Here is a 20535-nt window from a genome sequence, read left to right on the forward strand (position 1 = left end):
AAAATGCAAATATCAGAATGATAGAAACCTTATAACATTTCATATTATCTCACAAATAATATATCACATATTGACATTTAACACACTGTATAAAAGAATATGGGTTAAATAAATTCTATCCTCATTTATTATGTAATATCACTGAAGTCATTAATTTTATGACAAAACATGTCCAGAACACATACCTTTGTAAATTCTGAAGGAAGCTGACCATTAGGTAATACTGCACACTCTGCATTCATTTGGATAAAAAATCCACGAGCAGAACTGAAACTCAACTTCAAAGGTAGGCTGTATTTTTCTCCAAGCTGTGTTATCATTCCTAAGTAATATGAGGGGGGGAAATCAGCCATAATTAAAATATTTTCTAACATACTATAAAACTCATTGTGTTATCTGAGTAGGAAATTCATCATGAGGATATCTAGATACCAATTCCAGTAAATTAGACAGCCTTGTTAGGACCTTGAAACGAGGCTTGTGTGGAGGTGAAAGAGCTTGGTAAACCATTCAAATAAGAGCACTAGCTTTATAAAACTAGTGGACAAAAAGTGCCAGGTGAGAATAGGAGAATTCATAGGTTCTTTTAAAAGATATTCATACGTTGTCATGGGGATCTCAGGGGTGGGTTGTCCTTTTGCTGGAAAGGAAGATTTCTCAGAGAAGTAAGCTTCAGATGAATCCACTTTCATGCCAATGTGTTTCACCCTGCTTTCTCAACAGGTAACCGTAATGCTTAGATCTGGGGCTGTCAAGCTTTTCCCACTCACTCCATAGTTCAGAATCCTTTGCATTTCTAAATCCTAACCCCAACCCACCCACCTGGGAGGGTGATAGATGCAGAGGACTATTAGGTGGCAGGAGGAAAGGTGCTGCTAAATTATAGGAATTCTGAATTTTGCTGAGTGGGGTACAGGCATGTGCGGGTGCTTGGGTGGATGAAAAAAAATACTGATGTTGTACTGCTGTGTGGGGAGAAAAGGAGGATGCTGCTGAACAAGGTTTCACTGGCATTCATACTCCTCACTGAGCTGGCTCAACCTCCCACAGTTGCTACCACCAGAGACACAGACCAGCAAATAGTTAGGTAGAGAAGATGGGCTCTGTTGGACACCTGGGTCCAGGAGTCACTCAGTGCTCCAGTGTCAGCATTTACTTCCTCAATGCTTAGCATGATAACAGGAAAAGGAGAAAAGAAGCTCTTCCGCTGTAAACATGTGGGCTGCAGTAAAACTGGACTGCAGTAACCATCAGGAGCGAGAGAGAGCTCCTCCCTGCCTACATCTCTCTGGGTCTTAGCAGCCATGTAAGGAAAATTTTGGAAAGCAAGGGAACAACTAAACTCTTGTGATGTTCACTCTGTGTGATGTCAACTGTAAGCTACAAAGCTAACAGGAACCTCAAGACAATCTATAGTATATTATTGGTGTTAAATATTCTATTATTCATGTGTGCTATTTGTCATTCTTTCCTGTTAAAGTGTGAACTAAAAGAACAATCTTGTCTGCTCAGAAACATAATAGGAGCCATTCAGAAAAAGACAATTATTTTCATCAACTTTAGACACTTTATCTAAAACAGTTACACTCAAAGAATAGAGGCATTCTTCCAACATTGATTTTATTCATTTTGGCTTTAAAATAATATCAAGAAAGTGGTTTTACACAATTCTTAATAGCACACAATTAAATCATAGCTCACAGACTCAAACTAGTTAAAATATTAAAAACAAAGTATTTGTGTTTGTAATGTGTCAGCAGATGATAAAACTAATTTTTTGTACCGGAAAATTTTATTTGAAATAATATTGTTTCAACACTTCAAACTGAATTTAGATGCACTGCATTGTAGGTGCAAACCATAGGTTTTAAATGGAAAGATTACTATATGTTTGATTCATATACAGCTTGTTTTTCTGTGGCAGAATAAACAAAGCAATCTTTTTACTTTTTAAAATCACAAAATAATTATTCATCATTTCATTTTAATTACAGTTTTTATCTACAAATGGAAGATCTCTATGTAAATTTCAAATAGGGTTACCATATTTCAAGTTCCCAAATAGAGGACACTGCAAGGGGGAAGGGAGAGATGGAGGGGGAGTGGAGTACAGTTTATTTCTACTTTGAATATCTAGCATTTATAAACAACAAGTGTAATATCCTCAAAATGTCCTGAAATAGGATAAGAAAGGAAATATCATGGACATTTGTTCATATTTAAAAAATCTGCCAGGACAGAGATTGGAGGACCAAAAATAGGTTGTGTCTGGGAAAACCGAGACGTATGGCAATTCCAAATGTACCTCAGCCTTGTTTTTTTATCAATGACAAAATCAAATTACAATAAAAATACTTGCCTTCTCTTCATTAGAAAGTTAGCACTATATATTCTTCTACAATTTTATGGTGCTATGTAACAGGTGCAATATATTTCTATTAGCAATCAATCATGAAATACCTGCTATGTCATCTACAATCTCTGTGTATGTTCTACGAGCTATATCAAGGAATTCATTGATATTTGGCCTGACTGCATAGCACTTCTGGGTCCTCATATTCAGGCATCCTTTTGTGTATCTTGTATCATCATTAATGACAGTTTTAATCTTTTCAAGTATGATTCCAAACCTACAACAGTAGTTATATCAGCCATCAGCTAGGTAATATTTTTCAACTTCATTATCAACATTATCTTCAATTACAAATAAAAATGACTGAAGCCAATAAACTAAAAACTTAACGTGATTTTTTTTTACCTTACACATCATATGAAAACACCTAACTTTAACCTAAATATTTTAATACCTTAAAGAATAGCAGACATTGCACACTGCTCAGATATCAGAAACAGCTACTTATCCTCAGTCATTTTGGGTGATTCTAAGAAATCAAAGTATTCTCAATTTTTTTTTGTCTTTTCAATAATATCTACTGGAGTATTTAATTTTTGTAAGAATTTAAATTATGTTTGTCATTCATAGCAATCAACTATTGTTAAAACCAATGTTCTTTTTATCTTTTTTCAAATTTCTCCTGCAATGGTTGAAAAACTGAATTTCTAAAAACTTCATAAGAAAGAATAAGTAAAATTAAGAGTTTTTAATGATAACACAAAAAACAGGAGCTATATCTATAAATAATTCAAGAAGCAATATCTTAAAATCCTAGACATCCTCAGAAAAAAGGAGACAAGATATTCTAGCTATGAAAATATTATCACAGTACCTTTTGTCTTCCAGAGAACTGTAATATGCCTTTAATAGATGTGTCTTGCAGCTTTTCAAAGCAGCCTATTGAAAATTAAAATATAGATTAAAATTTAATCATGTTTTTATGATTAAATAATCATTTTAACAGTCCGTAAGGCCTTAGATTCATCTGGGCTTATTTGAAATTGGGGTAATATAGAGAGCTTACTGGTTGGTCTGGCATCTATTTAAGTTAAATAATCATTATAAAATTAAGCTTTCAACTAGCATTCAGAATCCAGTTCTGAAAGTATTAGAGACTCAAATATGTTTATTTTTAAATCATCAAACTTAGCACAGGCCCTTGTCATATTTTTAGAGGATGTTACTACAGTGACAATGTACAGTTCCATGAGATATAAAGTAAATATAATGAACTGCACTGTGTGACAACAAAAATTAACTAGTTTGGGTTTTATATAGAAAAAGTAACAGATTACATTTCACCTTTAGAGGATCCACAAGTTCCAAAGTATGCTTCAGATAGATTAAATTAGTTATTTTTGATTCAGCAGCTTTAACCTGTTGAAAAAAAATTACAAATACAGTAAATATAAATTTTTTAAATACATTTCAAAACAAGCATGTATTTTACACACATATTCTGAATGTATTTTTCATGCACTATTAAGTGATTTATGAAAATTCATATGACTAATGACCAGCTTGACAATTTGTAAATTTGCTGTTTTTTTTTAATTTGACTATATATAGCTTGAGAAAACTCAAATTACAATACAATATTTTCAAAAAATTTCTTCAACTGACAAGAAGTCTAAAATATTTGTGCTTTCTTACAGAGAACAGAACATTTGCTATGTGCTGTTGCCTTATAAAGAAAGAATAGTTAGCAGTTCCATAAGGGAAAAAAAATCTAATTTTTGTGCGGCGAGTTTAAATCAATATTGGAAAATCAAAGGCTTCTGAAAATGAAACTGAAGAAAACTTTAGATTTGAAAAATGGAAAATTCTTATGTAGAAACTAAGGCAGATTTTCAAAGGCACAAATGAAAATATTCTCTGTTTTTAAAGTCAAATTAATAGAAAATATAAATAAAAGTGAAGGCTCCTGTGTGGGAAATCTAAACAGTATTTTTATTTCAATTTTATGAAAAATTCAATTACACATAAAAATCTACTAAAAAGCCTTAGTTTACTTTAAAAATAATTATGCTACAAATTGTTGGAACAGAAAAACCCCAACCCACCCAATTTCTAATGTTCTGAAGTTTCTTAGAAAGAAAAATGTGCTCACATAACTCAATTAAATCCCTTTATATGTTGCTGAATTTTGCTGAATTTTCTTCTCAGAATGAAGCTTGGGAATCAGCCCAGATGGTGTCTTAGTGTAATTGAAGTATCAGGGATGACATTTACAGAAATATTCCTTAAGATGGAGCAATTTGATTGCCTGGAGTCACCTTAGCAAAGTGGAAGCAAGCAAGAGGAGCTGTTCCAATAACCATAGCAAGTTTCTGCCAAAATCTCCCCCACATACACACATTACCAATTACAAGTCCAGGAACTTCAGTGTGTCTTGCTTTTAAGAAAAAAAAAAGCAGCATTCAACAGTTTTTTTATTCTATACCTGTTGGTAACATTATAACATGGTGTTTTAATTTATTTTTTAACATTTTAAAATAGACACATGGATGAGAGTAAAAAGAAAGATTTATTTCCTTTCTAATTTATTTTTTGTCTAAACTAGCATCCAGAAACACTAAGGAAAATTGTGATGTACTGGCTGTATTTTAAGTATACTGAACCAGAAAAGTTCTTTTGTTAACAATGAAGTCTAGGCAGCTGTATTGTTACTAAAGCACTTTCCTGACATACTTTTTTGCACTAGTTGGATGCACTTAGTCATTGGTTAGTAATGTTTTGCAGTTTGCAAATAACGGAAGTGGTAACAGCCTACTCTGAGATGAGCTAATTGAAGCTGTCGAGGTTGGTGCTGAAGTCCAGGATTCAAATCTTGGTGTTGATGCACTGAGAATAGGGGCATGTAACAGATTTTTTAAAATTACATTTAAAACAAAATGGGTGGCAAAATCTGGACCTAAAAAATACCCTGATTTGAGATGTTGACTTGTATTTAAATATTCTCTGCATCCCTCTATCTCTAAAACAGCTTGCTAAATATGGCAGGTTCAAATTTTCAATATATTTTAATCCCCTTGAAAATTTGTGCATGTGCTATATTTGAAGAAAATGAGTTGTAATAAAACAAATATTAATAATTGCTGCATTTAATTGTACTGTCTATGTTATGTGTATTAATAGTTTGTACCTTGATCGCTGCTGAGAGAGAACTTATTTCATAGCTGTAAGAGACTTTCACTTGGTTTAAGCATGAAGGCCTGTGTATGGAAGCTAAAAGGAACAAGATTCTAAGTTCTGGCTTGACAGATCTGGAAGATTTATTTAGTAACTGAAACTAAACTAAAGAAGTTTGTTTTTTAGTAAATTTTTTGCAGCCCATTTATAAGGTACAATCTCAACTTCTTTATATTGCATAAGAGGCTCCTGAGGCTAAATAATAGACAAAGCAAAGTTAAGTGGGCAATCAATCTAAAAACTGTGAGTATATTACAAAAAGGAGATTATTTCTATTATACAACTTTTAACATTAAAAGGTGTATTTTACCTTTCATGCTCATATGAAAATGCTTCTCTCTCCTACTCTCCAGAGATGTTAAGATGGAGGTGTGATTAGGATGAATAAGTAAGAGGATGGACATTTTAAAAGTACAGTGGCATTTGTGAAGGAACAACAATCACATTTTTTTAGTCATTCTCCACAAGGGTAACAGGGCCTCGCTTCCTCCCCAACTACTTAACAGCTTGAGCTTGTTAGCCTTGCTGCTTTGCCCACCTTTTCTCCCTCACTTGTGAAGAAGTGAGTGTTGGATTAGACTGGGTGTAGGAAATTGCAGATTGTGTGAGAGCAATTCACATCAGTCATGTATTTTGTTGTTGTGTATTTGAGCTGATCTGGGGGAACCAACAGGCCTGGTTCAGTGTATTTTTACAATATTGTCAAGGATGCCTAGAGCATTAGCTGGGTGCTCTTTTATTACTCTCTACATAAATCTAAATAAATAAATGAAATTACTTTGTGACTGGCTGAAATTCTTCTCCTGTTACAAAGTAAAAATATGGTTTAGTTTAAGGGGTACGTACTTTCATCTTTCTGGGTGAGGAACAACATATATAAATCGCCGTATATCTTTAAAACTATGTTTCCATCCCTCTTTGATGTACAATCTTTTTCTTACAATATAATACAATTGTACAGCTGTTATATGAAGTTTACATGTTGCATACTCTATTGAGATAACTGATAATTGTTCATTATTTACGAGATAGATGCATTTATAAACCTACTGTATCTTGCTTTGGAATTTGTACTAAAATTGAAAGAAGTTGTTCAGTATCCAGGAATCTTGAAATCACTGTAAAACAAAATTAAACACAAATTAGAAACTGAGCTGAAACTTGCAATAATTTTAATAACAAATCTTTAACAAATAAGTGATTTCATTTTCCAAAAGAAAACAGGCACAGAAAACTATTTAGTACTTCTGTTTGTTAAGTCATTTTCTTCCCTCATCCAATCACAGAAAAATCTTGACAAAGTATTGTAGCTTCAATTACCAGAAAGAAAACAGACAAAAGAACTACCTATTTATCTAGATTCTTATGTCACATCCGTAAGCATGGTATCTCAGCACTTATTGGTCATTGTATCATGATAGCTATAATGACATTAGCTCTCCCATATTCTCTTCAGTAAAGAAACTCTCAGAATTTAAACAACCTAAAAGATATTGAACGGTAAGAACATTCCTATCCCCACAACAGGGTAGGAGGGCTGAAATATAAATGAGGGGAAAGTGGGAGACTATAACAAAAATGGCATTGTCAGTAAACTACTGTCCCTTGTCAAATGTCTCTGCTTCCTATCTTATAACAGAAAATATGTCAGATTGCAGATGTAGCAGGCAGTCCTCAAGAGCAAACAGGCTATCTTAAAAATGATAGCAACATTTTCTGTTTGAAAATTCCCATCCAATTATGACAATGAAAAGATTACTATGTATCTGCCCTGCAATTTCAAGAGTTGTAACCTGAGCCTGTGGTGGAATGACCTTATCAGAAGGAAGCCAGACAGAATATAGCACTAACTATGCAACTACAATAGCTCAAGAAAGATGCTGGCTGGTGGGCACTACTGAACTATTTAAGGGGCAGCAGACCCCCATGCATCCTGCAGAGGAAAGATCCCCAAATCCAAAAAAAGCCCTGGTGTGTGGCAGTGCTTTAGTGGTACTATAGCACTGATTGCTGAAGAGCTACACATATGGTCAATCTTCCTGTGTGGATGTGAGAGCTGGACATTTAAAAAGGAGACTGAGACACAACTCACAGCGTTCACATTTTGGTGTTACAGAAGGTTAAAAATTAGCTGGATAACCAAAATTATGAATGATTAGGTGATGAAAAGGAACAATTTAAAAAGAACAAAATTACTCGATATTGTAGGTAAGAAAATAAAATCTTTCTGTGGACAAATTGCTCGCCAGTCACCAGAGCAACTTGATTCCAGCTCTTATATTATCAGGCAAGAGGAAGAAAGAGAACCAGCTATGTTGGAAACATCACCAAGTGGTCTGGTATCCAAAGGATACTAGAAGTTTTACAACTCTGTTGTGACTGTGAAAGATGGAAGGTGAAGGTTGACAACTTCCGTATTAGAAATGTCATGGAAGGACACAGCTGAGGAATTAGCCTCCACTTGAATGGAGATAATGTACTGACCTTTCTCAGGTATTACCCTAGCTCCTGCTCCATTTCACACCTGGTCTTAAGGGCAAAGAATGAGAGATCACAATGGGAGAGCTACATTTCTGGCAAGGACCAGAGTGAAAATTTTTACAAATCATAAGGACCATCACCCAGATCAGAACTGTTCTAACAGTCACAAAGAAAATAATGAGAGTTGTATGGTTCATACATTTTAAGGCCAGACGGAACCATTAAAATTTAACTTCCTACACAACACAGGCTATAGAACCTCATCCAGTAATTTCTGCATTAAACCTATAATTTCTGTTTGAGCAATAGCATACCTTTTAGAAAGATGTCAAATCTTAAGAGTCCAATTGATGGGGAATCCACTATATCCCTAGGTAAGTTGTTCCAATAGTTAATTACCCTTACTGTTAAAACTTTGTGCCTTATTTATAGTCTGAATTTCTTTTGCTTCAGTTTCTAACCATGGCCCTTTTCTATGCCTTTTTCTGGTAGATTAAAGAGCTATCTACTGGCAGATATCACATTGGAAAGTGTAACCAAATCACCTCTTAACCTTCCCTTAGATAAACTAAATAGATTGAGCTTCTTTTAGTCTCTCACTATAAGGCTTGTTTTCCAGTCTCAAATCTTTCTTGTAGTCCTTCTCTGAACCTTTTCCACTTCAAAAAGGATGTTGGAAAAATTGGAGACCCCAGAACTCAGTGCAGTATTCCAGTAATGGTCTCACTAATACAGAATACAGACATAATACCAACTCTCTACTCCTACTCAATATTCCCCTGGTTATGCATCTAAGGATCATGTACACCCTCTTACCTACAGCATTGCAGAGGAAGCTCAGAGTCAAATGGTTATCTGCCAGTACATCCAAGTCTTTTCAGGATTGCTGCATTTCAGAATAGTGTGACCTACATTCTTTGTTTGTAGATGTATGATCTTACTTTTGGCTGTATTAAAATGCATATTGTTCACCATATTGAATGATCCCAGATTGCCTGTATAATTTATCTTTCCCTGTTATCACGCCACCAATTTGAGCGTCATCTGTAAATATTAATCCATTTAACATGGGCTACATATAGTGCAAATTCTTAAAAAATCAGAATGCATGCTAGAGTCTTAAGTATATTATGCCAACACAGTAAACTTTATTAAACTTGTGATGTTGTCAAAAAATACCAAATTTATTTGTCAAGACCTATTTTCCATAAAACCATGTTGATTGGCATTAATTATTTTAACATCCTTCAATTCTTCACTGATTGCATTCCATATCAACCTTTCTATGATTTTGTCAGGATAGAGGCCCACAGTTATCTGGGTCATCCCATTTACCCTCTTTAAATATTGAAATATTAGTAAATGGTGATTTTTTTCCAATCCTTCTTTGTTCCCAGATTTGTTATAAATCAAAATTAATGATTCTAGGAGTTCCTTGTCCTATTCTTTTAGTAGAAAGAAAGCAGCTGCTCCTCACAAGTTAGAGAGCTGATCACTAACAAGATCAAGAGACAATGTTTGACAAGTAGTCTTGTGGGAAAGCATATATTATAGTACACCTCTCCTACCTACCTCACTACCTTTGAGCTACAAGTGCCAAAACACAGTCTCCTCTGCTGCATCTTCACATGCATATTTCTGATCTATTGAAATGGGGTGGGTGCGCATGGATGAAGTTAAAGCTGGAGAAATACACTCCAAGTTTCCAGGGGAAAGGAAGCAAAAATACTAAAGAAAAAGTGGGTGGGCCAGTATTTTTATACCAACATACACCTTTTGCCTCCTTACTTCTTGATAGGTGGGATATAAATATCAAAATATTTTCTATGATAGGATGGAGATAGAGAAAGAATGAGAAATTCCCATTCACTGTTTTAGGTAGCCGTGATGCAGTAACTTTTTCCAAACTTTTATTTTAAAAATGCATATTTGTAATATTTAAGGTGTAAAAATAAAGGATAAACATACTATCTGAGCCACTCTGACAATCTGCAAAATTTTGTGGTATCTGCTCTGCTGTTATAATATCAAGCTAAAAGAGTGTAGCTCTACAGGCTACACGGAATCCATTTTCGTGTTGTGAAAGCCTTGGAAAGAGTTCCTGATCTGACCAAAAGTAGTTACTCATTTAGTTAAAAACCGCAATAAGCCGTCTAAAACCAGGAAATAAAGATTTAGCAAATTTAATGTTAAGCTTAGCTGGACTAACTAACTTGTGCTCTTTAGCAGTGTGTGTGTATTCATATGTCTCGTTACCTGTATCTTAGAAATCAAAAATGAGAAGCTGCATATTCATAACAGTATGCAAATTACATTACAGATGTTAGTGGTGTATATGTGGAAAGCTTGGCTCCAACACAAAATGCACTTGTTAAAGAGCTAGTGAGACCAATTCAAAATTCCTCTAAAGCACCATTCGCTGGTCTGCCTCATTTACTAAAAATTTTAGCAAAATGATCAAAAAAGAGGTAAAAAGTCAAATTAAATAATGACGGATTATGAACTATTGCTAGAAATCATAGCATTTTTAAAATCCACTATGAAATGTAATTTGACAAGTCAAAACATGTTTCATATCTATTTTATTAACACATGCTATGAATTTTCAGCTATTATAAAAACCAAAATATTTGAATGGGTATTTTTAAGTGTTTTAAACATAAAACGAGCTATTACCTGCCTGAAGACTAAAAAAGAGCTCCTCATCCTGGAGTAGTTCCTGAACACAATCCAATCTTGTGTTAATTGTTTCAGCATCAACCAGAGGCTCCAGGATATTAGACCTAAGTCTTCGGCTTCCACCTGGAGTTTTAGTATAATTTAGAACGCCAAAAAGAGTGTGACCATTCCTTTGAAAATAACACAAATTTAAAAAAAAAACTCAAAAAAATCAAGCTGATACAAATCAAATGAAATTTTCTGATTAAATTAGCCTACAACTTACAGCTTGGTTATCAGAAGTGCTGAGCACACACAAATTCCCTGGAACTCCATGTGAGCTCTGGGACCTCAGACAGAAATATCAGACTATGAGTAAGGCTACATTTTAGTCACGGGTATTTTTAGTAAAAGTCACAGACAGGTCAAGGGCAGTAAACAAAGGTCATGGGCCATAAATTTGTCCATGACTTTTACTAAAATTACCAGTGAATAAAACTTGTTGGGGGGGGGGCTGCCCAGAACCACTACTGGTGCTGGGGGGGCACAGGCGGCAGCGCGCTGCCCGGGACTCCCACTGGTGCTGGTGTGGGCAGGGCTGGCAGGCTCCCTACTTGGCCCAATGCCCTCCCCACCCCGAGCAGCAGCAGAGTTTGGGTATGGGAGGGGGCAGGAGGTTGGGGCATAGGACGGAGTGAGGCGGGCTCCGGGCAGCGCTTACCCTCTTCTGAACTCCCCAGAAGTGGCAACATCCCCCTGGCTCAGCTGCTAGGTAGAGACATGGCCACACACACTTGTGGGTCAGTTAAATAAGTCAAACCTGCTGACAGCAGGTTCATTTGTGACAGATACACTATACACCTTTACACAATTCTTATCTTTTCTTTCTTTCTTTCTTTCTTTCTTTCTTTCTAATCTCTTTTATTATTAGGGGTTTCCTGATGCACACAAAAAATTCCAGGCTAAGACTACAAATTTTGCACTAAGTTGCAGTTCATTTGTCTTTTCAAATTATTTAAAAATCAGCTTTGCATACGATATAATTACTATGATTAGATAGATTAGATAGATGTGCATAGAACTTGGCGCATTATAAATTTATAACAATGAAAAAAAATTGAATTTGTAAAAACAAAATAATCTTACCGAGAATCTCTATTGTTAGTTAACAATTCAAGATTTTGGGCTGATGATGAATCTATCATAGCAGTTTGCTCACTTCCCTGGAAACGAACCTTGAGCGACTTAGGAGCATAAACTGAATTTTGAATAAATTCAACATATTTTAGCAAAGCTGCAGCAGCTGCTAGACAGTAATACCTGTAAAGTAGTGATCACTTACTGAACATTAAATATTTCTCCTCATCCAGCGCAAAAACATTTACTGTACTAGGGAGAAGGTTTCTCTTAGCAATCTTATGCCAAGCTATAGAGTCATGTTCACACCTATTAGGGATTGGGAGCACTGTGTAAACTTGCTGATCCTCCGAACCATATATGACAATCTTCAGAAATTTGAGAGCCAGGACATGCCTGCCAGGGCTCCGGGCTTCAGTCCCACTCCTGCTGATGCCCCAAGCCCCAGCAGATGACTACCGTAGGACTGAAGCCCCAAGACAATCCTTCCCATTATGCAGAAGCCAGAGGCAATGCGTGGTGGGGCACATGCAGTCACATGCCCCCCTCCGATTTTTCCCAGGGTTTGCTGGCCCTGCATGGTTACATGGTACCACTGGGCTTCTGCCCTGCACAGCAGCTGTTGGAGCCAACATGCTGGGAGTTTTGGCCGTAGGGAGAGGCAGCAGCAAACAGCTGGGAGCTGTAGGGAGAGCCTCTGCTTTTGATGTTCCCTCTCCTTGCACTAACACCTGGGAGATGCAGGGAGGGGTCACTGATAGTAAGAGGAGGAGGGTGACAAACTGTTGGGGGCGTGAACCTTTAAATTGCACGCTCCCACTCTCAGCAAGCACCAGTTGTCTCTGGCAGAAACCTCTAGCCCTACCACCCCACCGCAAGGCACAAGCCTTGAGCTCCCTGCCATGCTCTGGTAGGCATGTGTGTACCACAGGGTTTCTCAAATAGGGGTCACTGCTTGTGTAAGAAAAGCCTCTGGTGGGCCGGGCCAGTGTGTTTACCTGCCCTGTCTGCAGGTCCGGCCGATCGCGGCTCCCACTGGCCATGGATCACTTCTCCGAGCCAATGGGAGCTTCTGGAAGCAGCATGGGCCGAGGGACTTACTGGCTGCCGCTTCCAGCAGCTCCCATTGGCCTGGAGCAGCAATCCACGGCCAGTTGGAGCTACGGTTGGCTGGACCTGCGGATGAGGCAGGTAAACACACCAGCCCGGCCCGCCAGGGGCTTTCCCTACACAAGCGGCGATGCCTGTTCGAGAAACCCTGTTGTACCAATTAATGAGAAGCCACTGGCCAGTGTATTAAATCTGTACAAACTGTTAAAACCTTTTATCTGGAAACGCTACTTCTTTTTCTTACTTAGGTTAAACATACTTGGACTGAACCTCCATTAGGACAGTGCCGAATTCAGATGTACACAACTGTTCTATATATTCCAAGCCCTTTGTTTCATTGAAGTATTTTCTTTGGACAGTAGTAAAAGTCACGTTCTAATAACAACAAAAACAAAAACAAAAACAGCAAAGGTTTCAAAATCTCATGGAAAGGACCCGTAATGTTGTGATGATTTGATCTCTGTATGTAAAAATGTGACACAGAGGTCCATTGGCAGTTCACAACTCTGGATCAGCAAATTATATCAGGCCTGAGATATTCAGTGTACCCCCACTCACCGCTATTATGATCTGTATCTGGAAGGTGTCATGTAGGATATCATGAGCAAATTGGTGGCACACTGGTCCTGAAGCTCACTGCATGGTGTATTATAGGTGTGTTCTGGAATTATGTTCTTAAACTGTGTTTGGTAACTAGTGCGTGGGCTCAGTCTGCCTTGGACAGGGGATGTATGTTTGCTTATCTGACTGGTCTGGTCATCAGGCAGAGATGATGAAGGTAAATAAAACCATCGAGTGGGGGAGATAGCCTCTTAACTATCATGACAGGGGAACACAAAACTGCAAAAATTAACACAGTGTTGGCTCCCTGCAAGGGACAGTAGGCTGAGCCCTCAAGTGGGCTTCCTGAGCAAGTTCATAGATTATTAAGGTTGGGAGGGACCTCAAGAGATCATCTAGTCCAACCCTCTGCTCAAAGCAGGACCACTCCCCCAAATGGCCTCCTCAAGGATTGAACTCACAACCCTGAGTTTAGCAGGCCAATGCTCAAACCACTGAGCTATCTCTCCCCCCAACTGTTCATTGAACTTTAGAAGATATAAGCAAAGACAAGAAGCTATTTTGGCATCCATCACTTGAGGGACTAGAGGGGCCAGAGCTCTTGAAATCACTGACTGTTGGATCCTTCAACTCAGGGGACTGAAATTTCTGGGAATGAATACAGATCAGAACCCTGCAAGCCTGTAACTTGCTTTAAAAATTAAGTTTTAGTCTTAGAAAGAGATTTTTACTTTAGTTTGCTTGTAACCATTCTTATCTTTATTCCTTATACACTTAAAGCTATGAGTTTTTATTTAATAAACTTGTTTTACTATAAACCAGTTCAGTGCTTTGACTGAAAAAAGTGTTTGTCAACCCTCCATTAAATTAATGAGCTGTTGTTTACTGGCTCTTTAAAGGAGAAGCAAATTTAGCTTCTGTGAGTATTCCAGGACAAGACTAGACACTCCAGGGCAAACACTTTCAGGGAAATTCAGTATTGGGCACAGGTGTTGTGGTCAACCTGCAAAAACCAATTGCATGGTGGAAGTCAGGATATGACCTGCATGCACGTAGGCTGGCTGTTGGTGTCAGAGTTGTGAGCCACACCAGCATCACATTTAAGGCATCAGAGTTGCAGGGCAGGAAGTTACATAACCCCTTATTGGTCCAGGCTGAACCCCAAATTGTCACAACTTATTAATTCTGGTTGATTCTATGAAGTTATTATAAAATTTTGCATCATAGAATGACTGTGTGTACGTGGAATCCATCAGCTGCTGACATGGACAGCTCTATACCTACCAGACCAGGGCCAATGGAGAGTTGTTAACTTTAATCACTGTGCCCTGGACCAAGCAATGAACATGCTAAGGAGATTGGCTGGAGCTGGGAGAAACTACTTCCTCCAACTTATCTGCAGAGAGGGGAAGTAGAGAGTGGAAAATTGCCAAACAGGACACAGAGACAGAGATGACAAAGCTAAGATTTTAAAATGACTCACAAGAAAAACAGTAAGCTTTGGTAAGAAGAGGGGAAGAGAAAGGCAAGCATTCATAGTGGGGGATCCAATTTAACTGCAGGCCCAACAAAGGTCAGAGAAGGCTAGATGGGCTGGAAAATCTCCATAATTCAGAAGACATGACGTGGAGCGGAAGACACCCCAGAGGACTCTGCCCAAGCCTAAAGAACTCTCCAGAATGGTGAGGAACTGAGGCAAGGAAATTGTATACATATGTTTATTATTTTATCTTGATCCATGCATTTCTCATTCTATTAAGTAAAGAGCAATACTACTTTAGAATCCTGTGAAAGTCTATTGATGTGTCTGTTGGCTTTCACTGTTGCATGTCCCTGAAAAGGCAAGCTGTAAGCCAGAAGGCTCACACCTTTGGAAGGATTCTGGAAAATGTGCAAGAGCTGCTGGGGAGGCTTGCAGGAGATGGCATTACTTTTGGGACATGGGCAGTTGGCCTGTGGGGTCACCACTGCCAAAAGAGAGTCAGACACAAGGTAACACCTGGAGTGTGTGTGCAGAGGCCAAAAGCCAGGAACACTGCCTAAACTTTGCCCAGCCCCAGTGAACTAAGGGATTCAGTGTTTGGATCCCCTCATAAAGACGGTCACAAACCTGCAGCCATATAAAACAGTCAAATAGGAGCCCTATAAAAACTAAATGAAGTCTAAAAAAAAGATTACCTTGAAATTTTCTGTTATCAAACTGAACAATTTGGTTGTATTCCCTGTATCACAAGCGGTATTTGACATTATTATTTCTAATGGTGTTAAAATCTTGAGTTTTGTGATAACCTAAAAACAAAATTAAAACATAATTCATTAAAAATCATTTAGCAGTCTCAAAGTACATTTTCACAAATAAAATAGTCCAGAAATAACTGACAAATTCTATAATCTTTGTAAACACTTTTAAATCAATTAGAAATTCCACTTGAAGGGATGTGCACGCACAAAAACCAGGCAGACATCATCTATTCCCAGTCAGAGCTAAAAACAGTAAGGTTTTTAATGGCTTTTTCACTTCCTGAGCTTTGAGCACTGGTAACAGGTGAGACTGCATCATTAGGAACTTTCTGTTGGCCAGATAATAAGTAAGTGTAGTACAGAAAGCAATAGGATAAATATAATGCAAAAAGAGAGGATTTAGTTACACCTATTGCACCACGCTCCAAAGAGAGTAGATGAAGATATATTATTATTTATTATTTGTAGCATGTAGAAATCTGTTAAGTTTCTTTCCTCCTCTCCTTCCCTTTTATGCACTCTTGTCTCTCTAACTGCTGCATACAAGAACTAAAAAAGAAATAGCCTGTAGTAATAATTTTCCAAACAGAAGTGTCTGCAGATATCGCTCACTAATATAAACCAGAAAAATAGTTACAAAAATACCTAAAATTAAAGTAAAAGATTTGGATAATAATTTATCTTATGTCATGAATATATAGTATATATATATATGATGAAACACCCCTGCAAAAAAAAAAGGTGGTTACTCACCTTTGTAACTGATGTTCTTTGAGATGTGTTGCTCATATTCACTCCAATTAGGTGTGTGCACGCTGCGTGCACCATCATTGGGAGATTTTTACCCTAGCAACACTCGGTGGGTCAGCTGAGGCGTCCCCTGGAGTGGCGCCTTCATGGCACCGGATATATGTCCCAGCCGACCCAGCGCCCCCTCAGTTCCTTAATGCCGGCTACTCCGACAGAGGGGAAGGAGGGTGGGTTTGGAATGGATATGAGCAACACATCTTGAAGAACAACAGTTACAAAGGTGAGTAACCGTCATTTCTTCTTCGAGTACTTGCTCATATCAGTTCCAGTTAGGTAACTCCCAAGCCTTACCTAGGTGGTGGGGTTGGAGTGAGATGTTGCAGAGTGAAGGACCGCTGAACCAAATGCAGCATCACCCTTGGACTGTTGCATTATCACATAGTGGGCGGCAAAGGTCTGCACCGATGACCAAGTCACTGCCCTACATATCTCCTGTATGGGCTTGTGTGCCAGGAAAGCAGAGGATGAAGCCTGAGTCCACATGGAGTGGGTGGTAAGGTGTATAGTTGGGACACCAGCCAAGTCACCACGCACAGATGTATGATGTGATCCAGGACGAGATGTGCTGGGAGGAGACTGGAAGGCCCTTCATCCAGTCTGCCACTGCAACAAACAGCTGCGACATTTTCCTGAAAGGTTTTGTTCACTTGATGTAGAAGGCCAGGGCCCTGCGAATGTCCAGGGAGTGCAGCTGCTGTTCCCGTTGAGAGGCAAGCGGCTGTGGGTAGAAGACAGGGAGGAAGATTGTCCTGGTTGACATGCAAGGCAGACACCACCTTAGGGAGGAAGGCCGGGTGAGGTCACAGCTGTACCTTGTCCCTATGGAACATCGTATATGGTGGTTCCGATGTGAGTGCCCTGAGTTCACACATCCACCTCGCCAAAGTGATAGCTATGAGGAAGGCTGTCTTACAGAAAAGGTACAGGAGCGAGCAGGTGGCCATCAGCTCGAATGGGGCACCCAGGAATCTGGATAGGACCAGGCTAAGATCCCATGTAGGGATCGGTTGTTGAATTCGTGGGAACAGGCACTCCAACCCCTTGAGAAAGCTGCTGACCATGGGATTGGAGAAGACCAGATGCCCATTTTCGCCTGGGTGGAAAGCCGAAATAGCTGCTAGGTGCACTCTGATGGATGATATTGCCAAGCCCTGCTGTTTTAAGGACAGGAGGTAGTCCAAGATGATAGGTACTGATGCCTGTAGGGGGGCCGTATGACTCTGAGCTCACCAGCAGGAAAAACACTTCCACTTGGCTAAATATGTGGACCTGGTAGAGGGCTTCCTGCTACCCAAAAGGATTTGCTGAACCAACCGAGAGCAGCACAGCTCAGATTGATTTAGCCATGTAGCATCCACGCTGTGAGGTGGAGAGATTGCAGGTTGCGATGACAGAGTTTTCTGTGGTCCTGAGTGATCAGGTATGGCCACACTGGAAGTGGAATCGGAGTGTCCACCGACAGCTCTAGGAGAGTGATATACCATTGCTGTCTGGGCCACACTGGGATGACCAAAATCAGATGGGCTCTGTCCCTGCACAGCTTGATCAGGACCCTGTGGACTAACGGGAATGGAGGAAAGGCATTGCGCAAGTGATCCTTCCATTGTATTAGGAAGGCGTCCGACAGGGAACCCGGAGAGCATCCTTGGAGAGAGCAGAACACCTGGCATTTCCAATTCTTGCGAGAGGCCAATAGGTCTATCAGGGGAAAGCCCTACTTCAGGAAGACAGAGTGGATGACGTCCAGGCTAACCAACCACTCATGAGCCTGGAATGATCTGCTGAGGTGGTCCGCTAAGATGTTCTGAACTCCTGGGAGAAACGACGCCACCAGATGGATCGAGTCAGCTATGCAGAATTCTCACAGATGAGTGGCCTCCTGACAGAGGGGGGACAACCGGGATCTCCCTTGCTTGTTAATGTAAAACATGGCCATTGTGTTGTCTGTGAGGACTGCAACACAATGGCTTTGAATGCGCTCTCTGAATGCTTGACACACCAGGCGCACGGCTCTGAGTTCCTGTATGTTGATGTGGAGGGATAACTCTCCTGCCGACCATAGCCCCTGTGTATGTAGATTCCCGAGGTGGGCTCCCCATCCCAGGGATGACACATCCATGACTAGGGACACAGAGGTCTGCAGGGTGTGCAATGGCAGCCCTTCGCACACTGATTTGAGGTCCAGCCACCAGTCTAGAGAGGCTAGTATCCCTGGTGGGATGGTAACCACTGTGTTCAAACTGTCCCAACCTGGGCGGTATACTGTTGATAGCCAGGCTTGGAGTGGATGTAGTCACAGCCTGGTGTGCCTGGTCACATACGTGCAAGAGGACATGTGTCCCAGGAGGCATAGGCATGTTTTCACGGTCGAGGTCGGGAAGCTTTGCAGGCTGTGGACAATGTTTGCCAGGGATTGGAAGTGGGCTTCCGGCAGAAGTGCCCAGGCTAGGCCTGAGTCTAAGACTGCTCCTATGAATTCTATCCTCTGGGTTGGTACCAGAATGGATTTCGTGACACTGAGCAGGAGGCCCAGTCGATTGAACATGTTCATGGTAAGCTGAACATGAGACTGTACCTGACCCCTGGAGCGACCCCGAATAAGCCAGTTGTCGAGATATGGGAACACTTGGATCCGTTGTCGATGAAGGGAGGCAGCCACAACAGCCATGCACTTAGTAAACACCCTGGGGTCTGTGGACAGGCCTAAAGGAAGGACGGTGAATTGAAAGTGCTCTTGATTGACCACAAAGCGAAGGAAGCATCTGTACGCTGGGTAGATTGCAATGTAGAAATATGCGTCCTTCATGTCGAAGGCGGCGTGCCAGTGTCCAGGATCTAGGGAAGACCTAGTGAGACCATGCGGAAATTCAACTTTAGCATGAATTTGTTGAGTCCACATAGGTCCCAGATGGGCCAAAGCCCACCCTTGGCCTTGGGGATAAGGAAGTATCGGGAGTAAAAACCCCTGCCCCTTGACTCTCCCGGAACCTACTTTATTGCTCCCAAAGTTAGGAGTGATTGGACCTCCTGTAGAAAGAGGTGCTCATGAGAAGGGTCCCTGAAGAGGGATGGGGAAGGAGGGGTGGGGGAGGAAAAGCAAATTCCGAACGTGATGCTGGACCAGTTGGTGCCGCAGGGGCACTCTGCACCGAGGACGACGGTGCCGAGTCTCGGCGCGCAGAGGAAGGGACCGGGCTAAGTGCTGCCTCCATAAGGAGCTGCTTCAGTCTAAAATCCCACTCCTTTTTGGTCCTCGGCTTGAAGGCTTTGCAAATGCGGCACTTGTCCGCTTGGTGGGATTCCCCCAGACACTTTAGGCAAGAGTCATGGGGGTCTCCCGTTGGCATCGGCTTCAGGCAAGCCGAGCAGGGTTTGAAGCCCAGAGACCCAGGCATGGAGAAGACCTCGTTCCCCCCCACTAAGTAAACTAAAGCTAACTATACTAAGTAACTATTAACAACTATAAACAACTATTAACAACTAATCAGAAACTATTAACAGGTACTAAAGCAAATGCTCGGGAGAGTGGAGATCAGCTAAGCTGTGCTTCACAGTTCCAATGACCGTCATGGGCGGTAAGAAGGAACTGAGGGGGCGCTGGGTTGGCCGGGGCATATTTCCCATGCCATAAAGGCGCCACTCCAGTGGGCGCCTCAGCCGACCCACCGAGTGTTGCTAGGGTAAAAATCTCCCCACAATCGTGCATGCGGTGCGCACACACCTAATTGGAATCTATGTGAGCAAACACTTGAAGAAGGAGGTTATGCCTAACATGGCATTCCATGGGTGTGACTGAGGCCTGGTCTACACTACATGTTTATACCGAATTTAACAGTGTTAAATCGAATTAACCCTGAACCCGTCCACACAATGAAGCCCTTTATATCGATATAAAGGGCTCTTAAAACCGATTTCTGTACTCCTCCCCGATGAGGGGAGTAGCACTGAAA

General features: G+C 40.2%; 1 protein-coding gene across 1 annotated transcript in view; it reads right to left on the reverse strand.

Annotated features, from left to right (window-relative positions):
- MSH4 (mutS homolog 4) overlaps positions 1 to 20535 on the reverse strand; it is a 62113-nt gene that overhangs the window by 14973 nt on the left and 26605 nt on the right. The window contains exons 4-12 of the mRNA XM_050960909.1: positions 15713 to 15823; positions 13233 to 13348; positions 11873 to 12046; positions 10745 to 10917; positions 6638 to 6705; positions 3698 to 3772; positions 3228 to 3292; positions 2461 to 2630; positions 186 to 322 (exon numbers count right to left, since the gene is read on the reverse strand). Coding sequence (XP_050816866.1) covers positions 186 to 322; positions 2461 to 2630; positions 3228 to 3292; positions 3698 to 3772; positions 6638 to 6705; positions 10745 to 10917; positions 11873 to 12046; positions 13233 to 13348; positions 15713 to 15823 — 1089 coding nt within the window. The remainder of the gene's footprint in view (positions 1 to 185; positions 323 to 2460; positions 2631 to 3227; positions 3293 to 3697; positions 3773 to 6637; positions 6706 to 10744; positions 10918 to 11872; positions 12047 to 13232; positions 13349 to 15712; positions 15824 to 20535) is intronic.

This window comes from Gopherus flavomarginatus, chromosome 7, assembly GCF_025201925.1.
Source record: "Gopherus flavomarginatus isolate rGopFla2 chromosome 7, rGopFla2.mat.asm, whole genome shotgun sequence".
Classification (NCBI taxonomy): domain Eukaryota; kingdom Metazoa; phylum Chordata; order Testudines; family Testudinidae; genus Gopherus; species Gopherus flavomarginatus.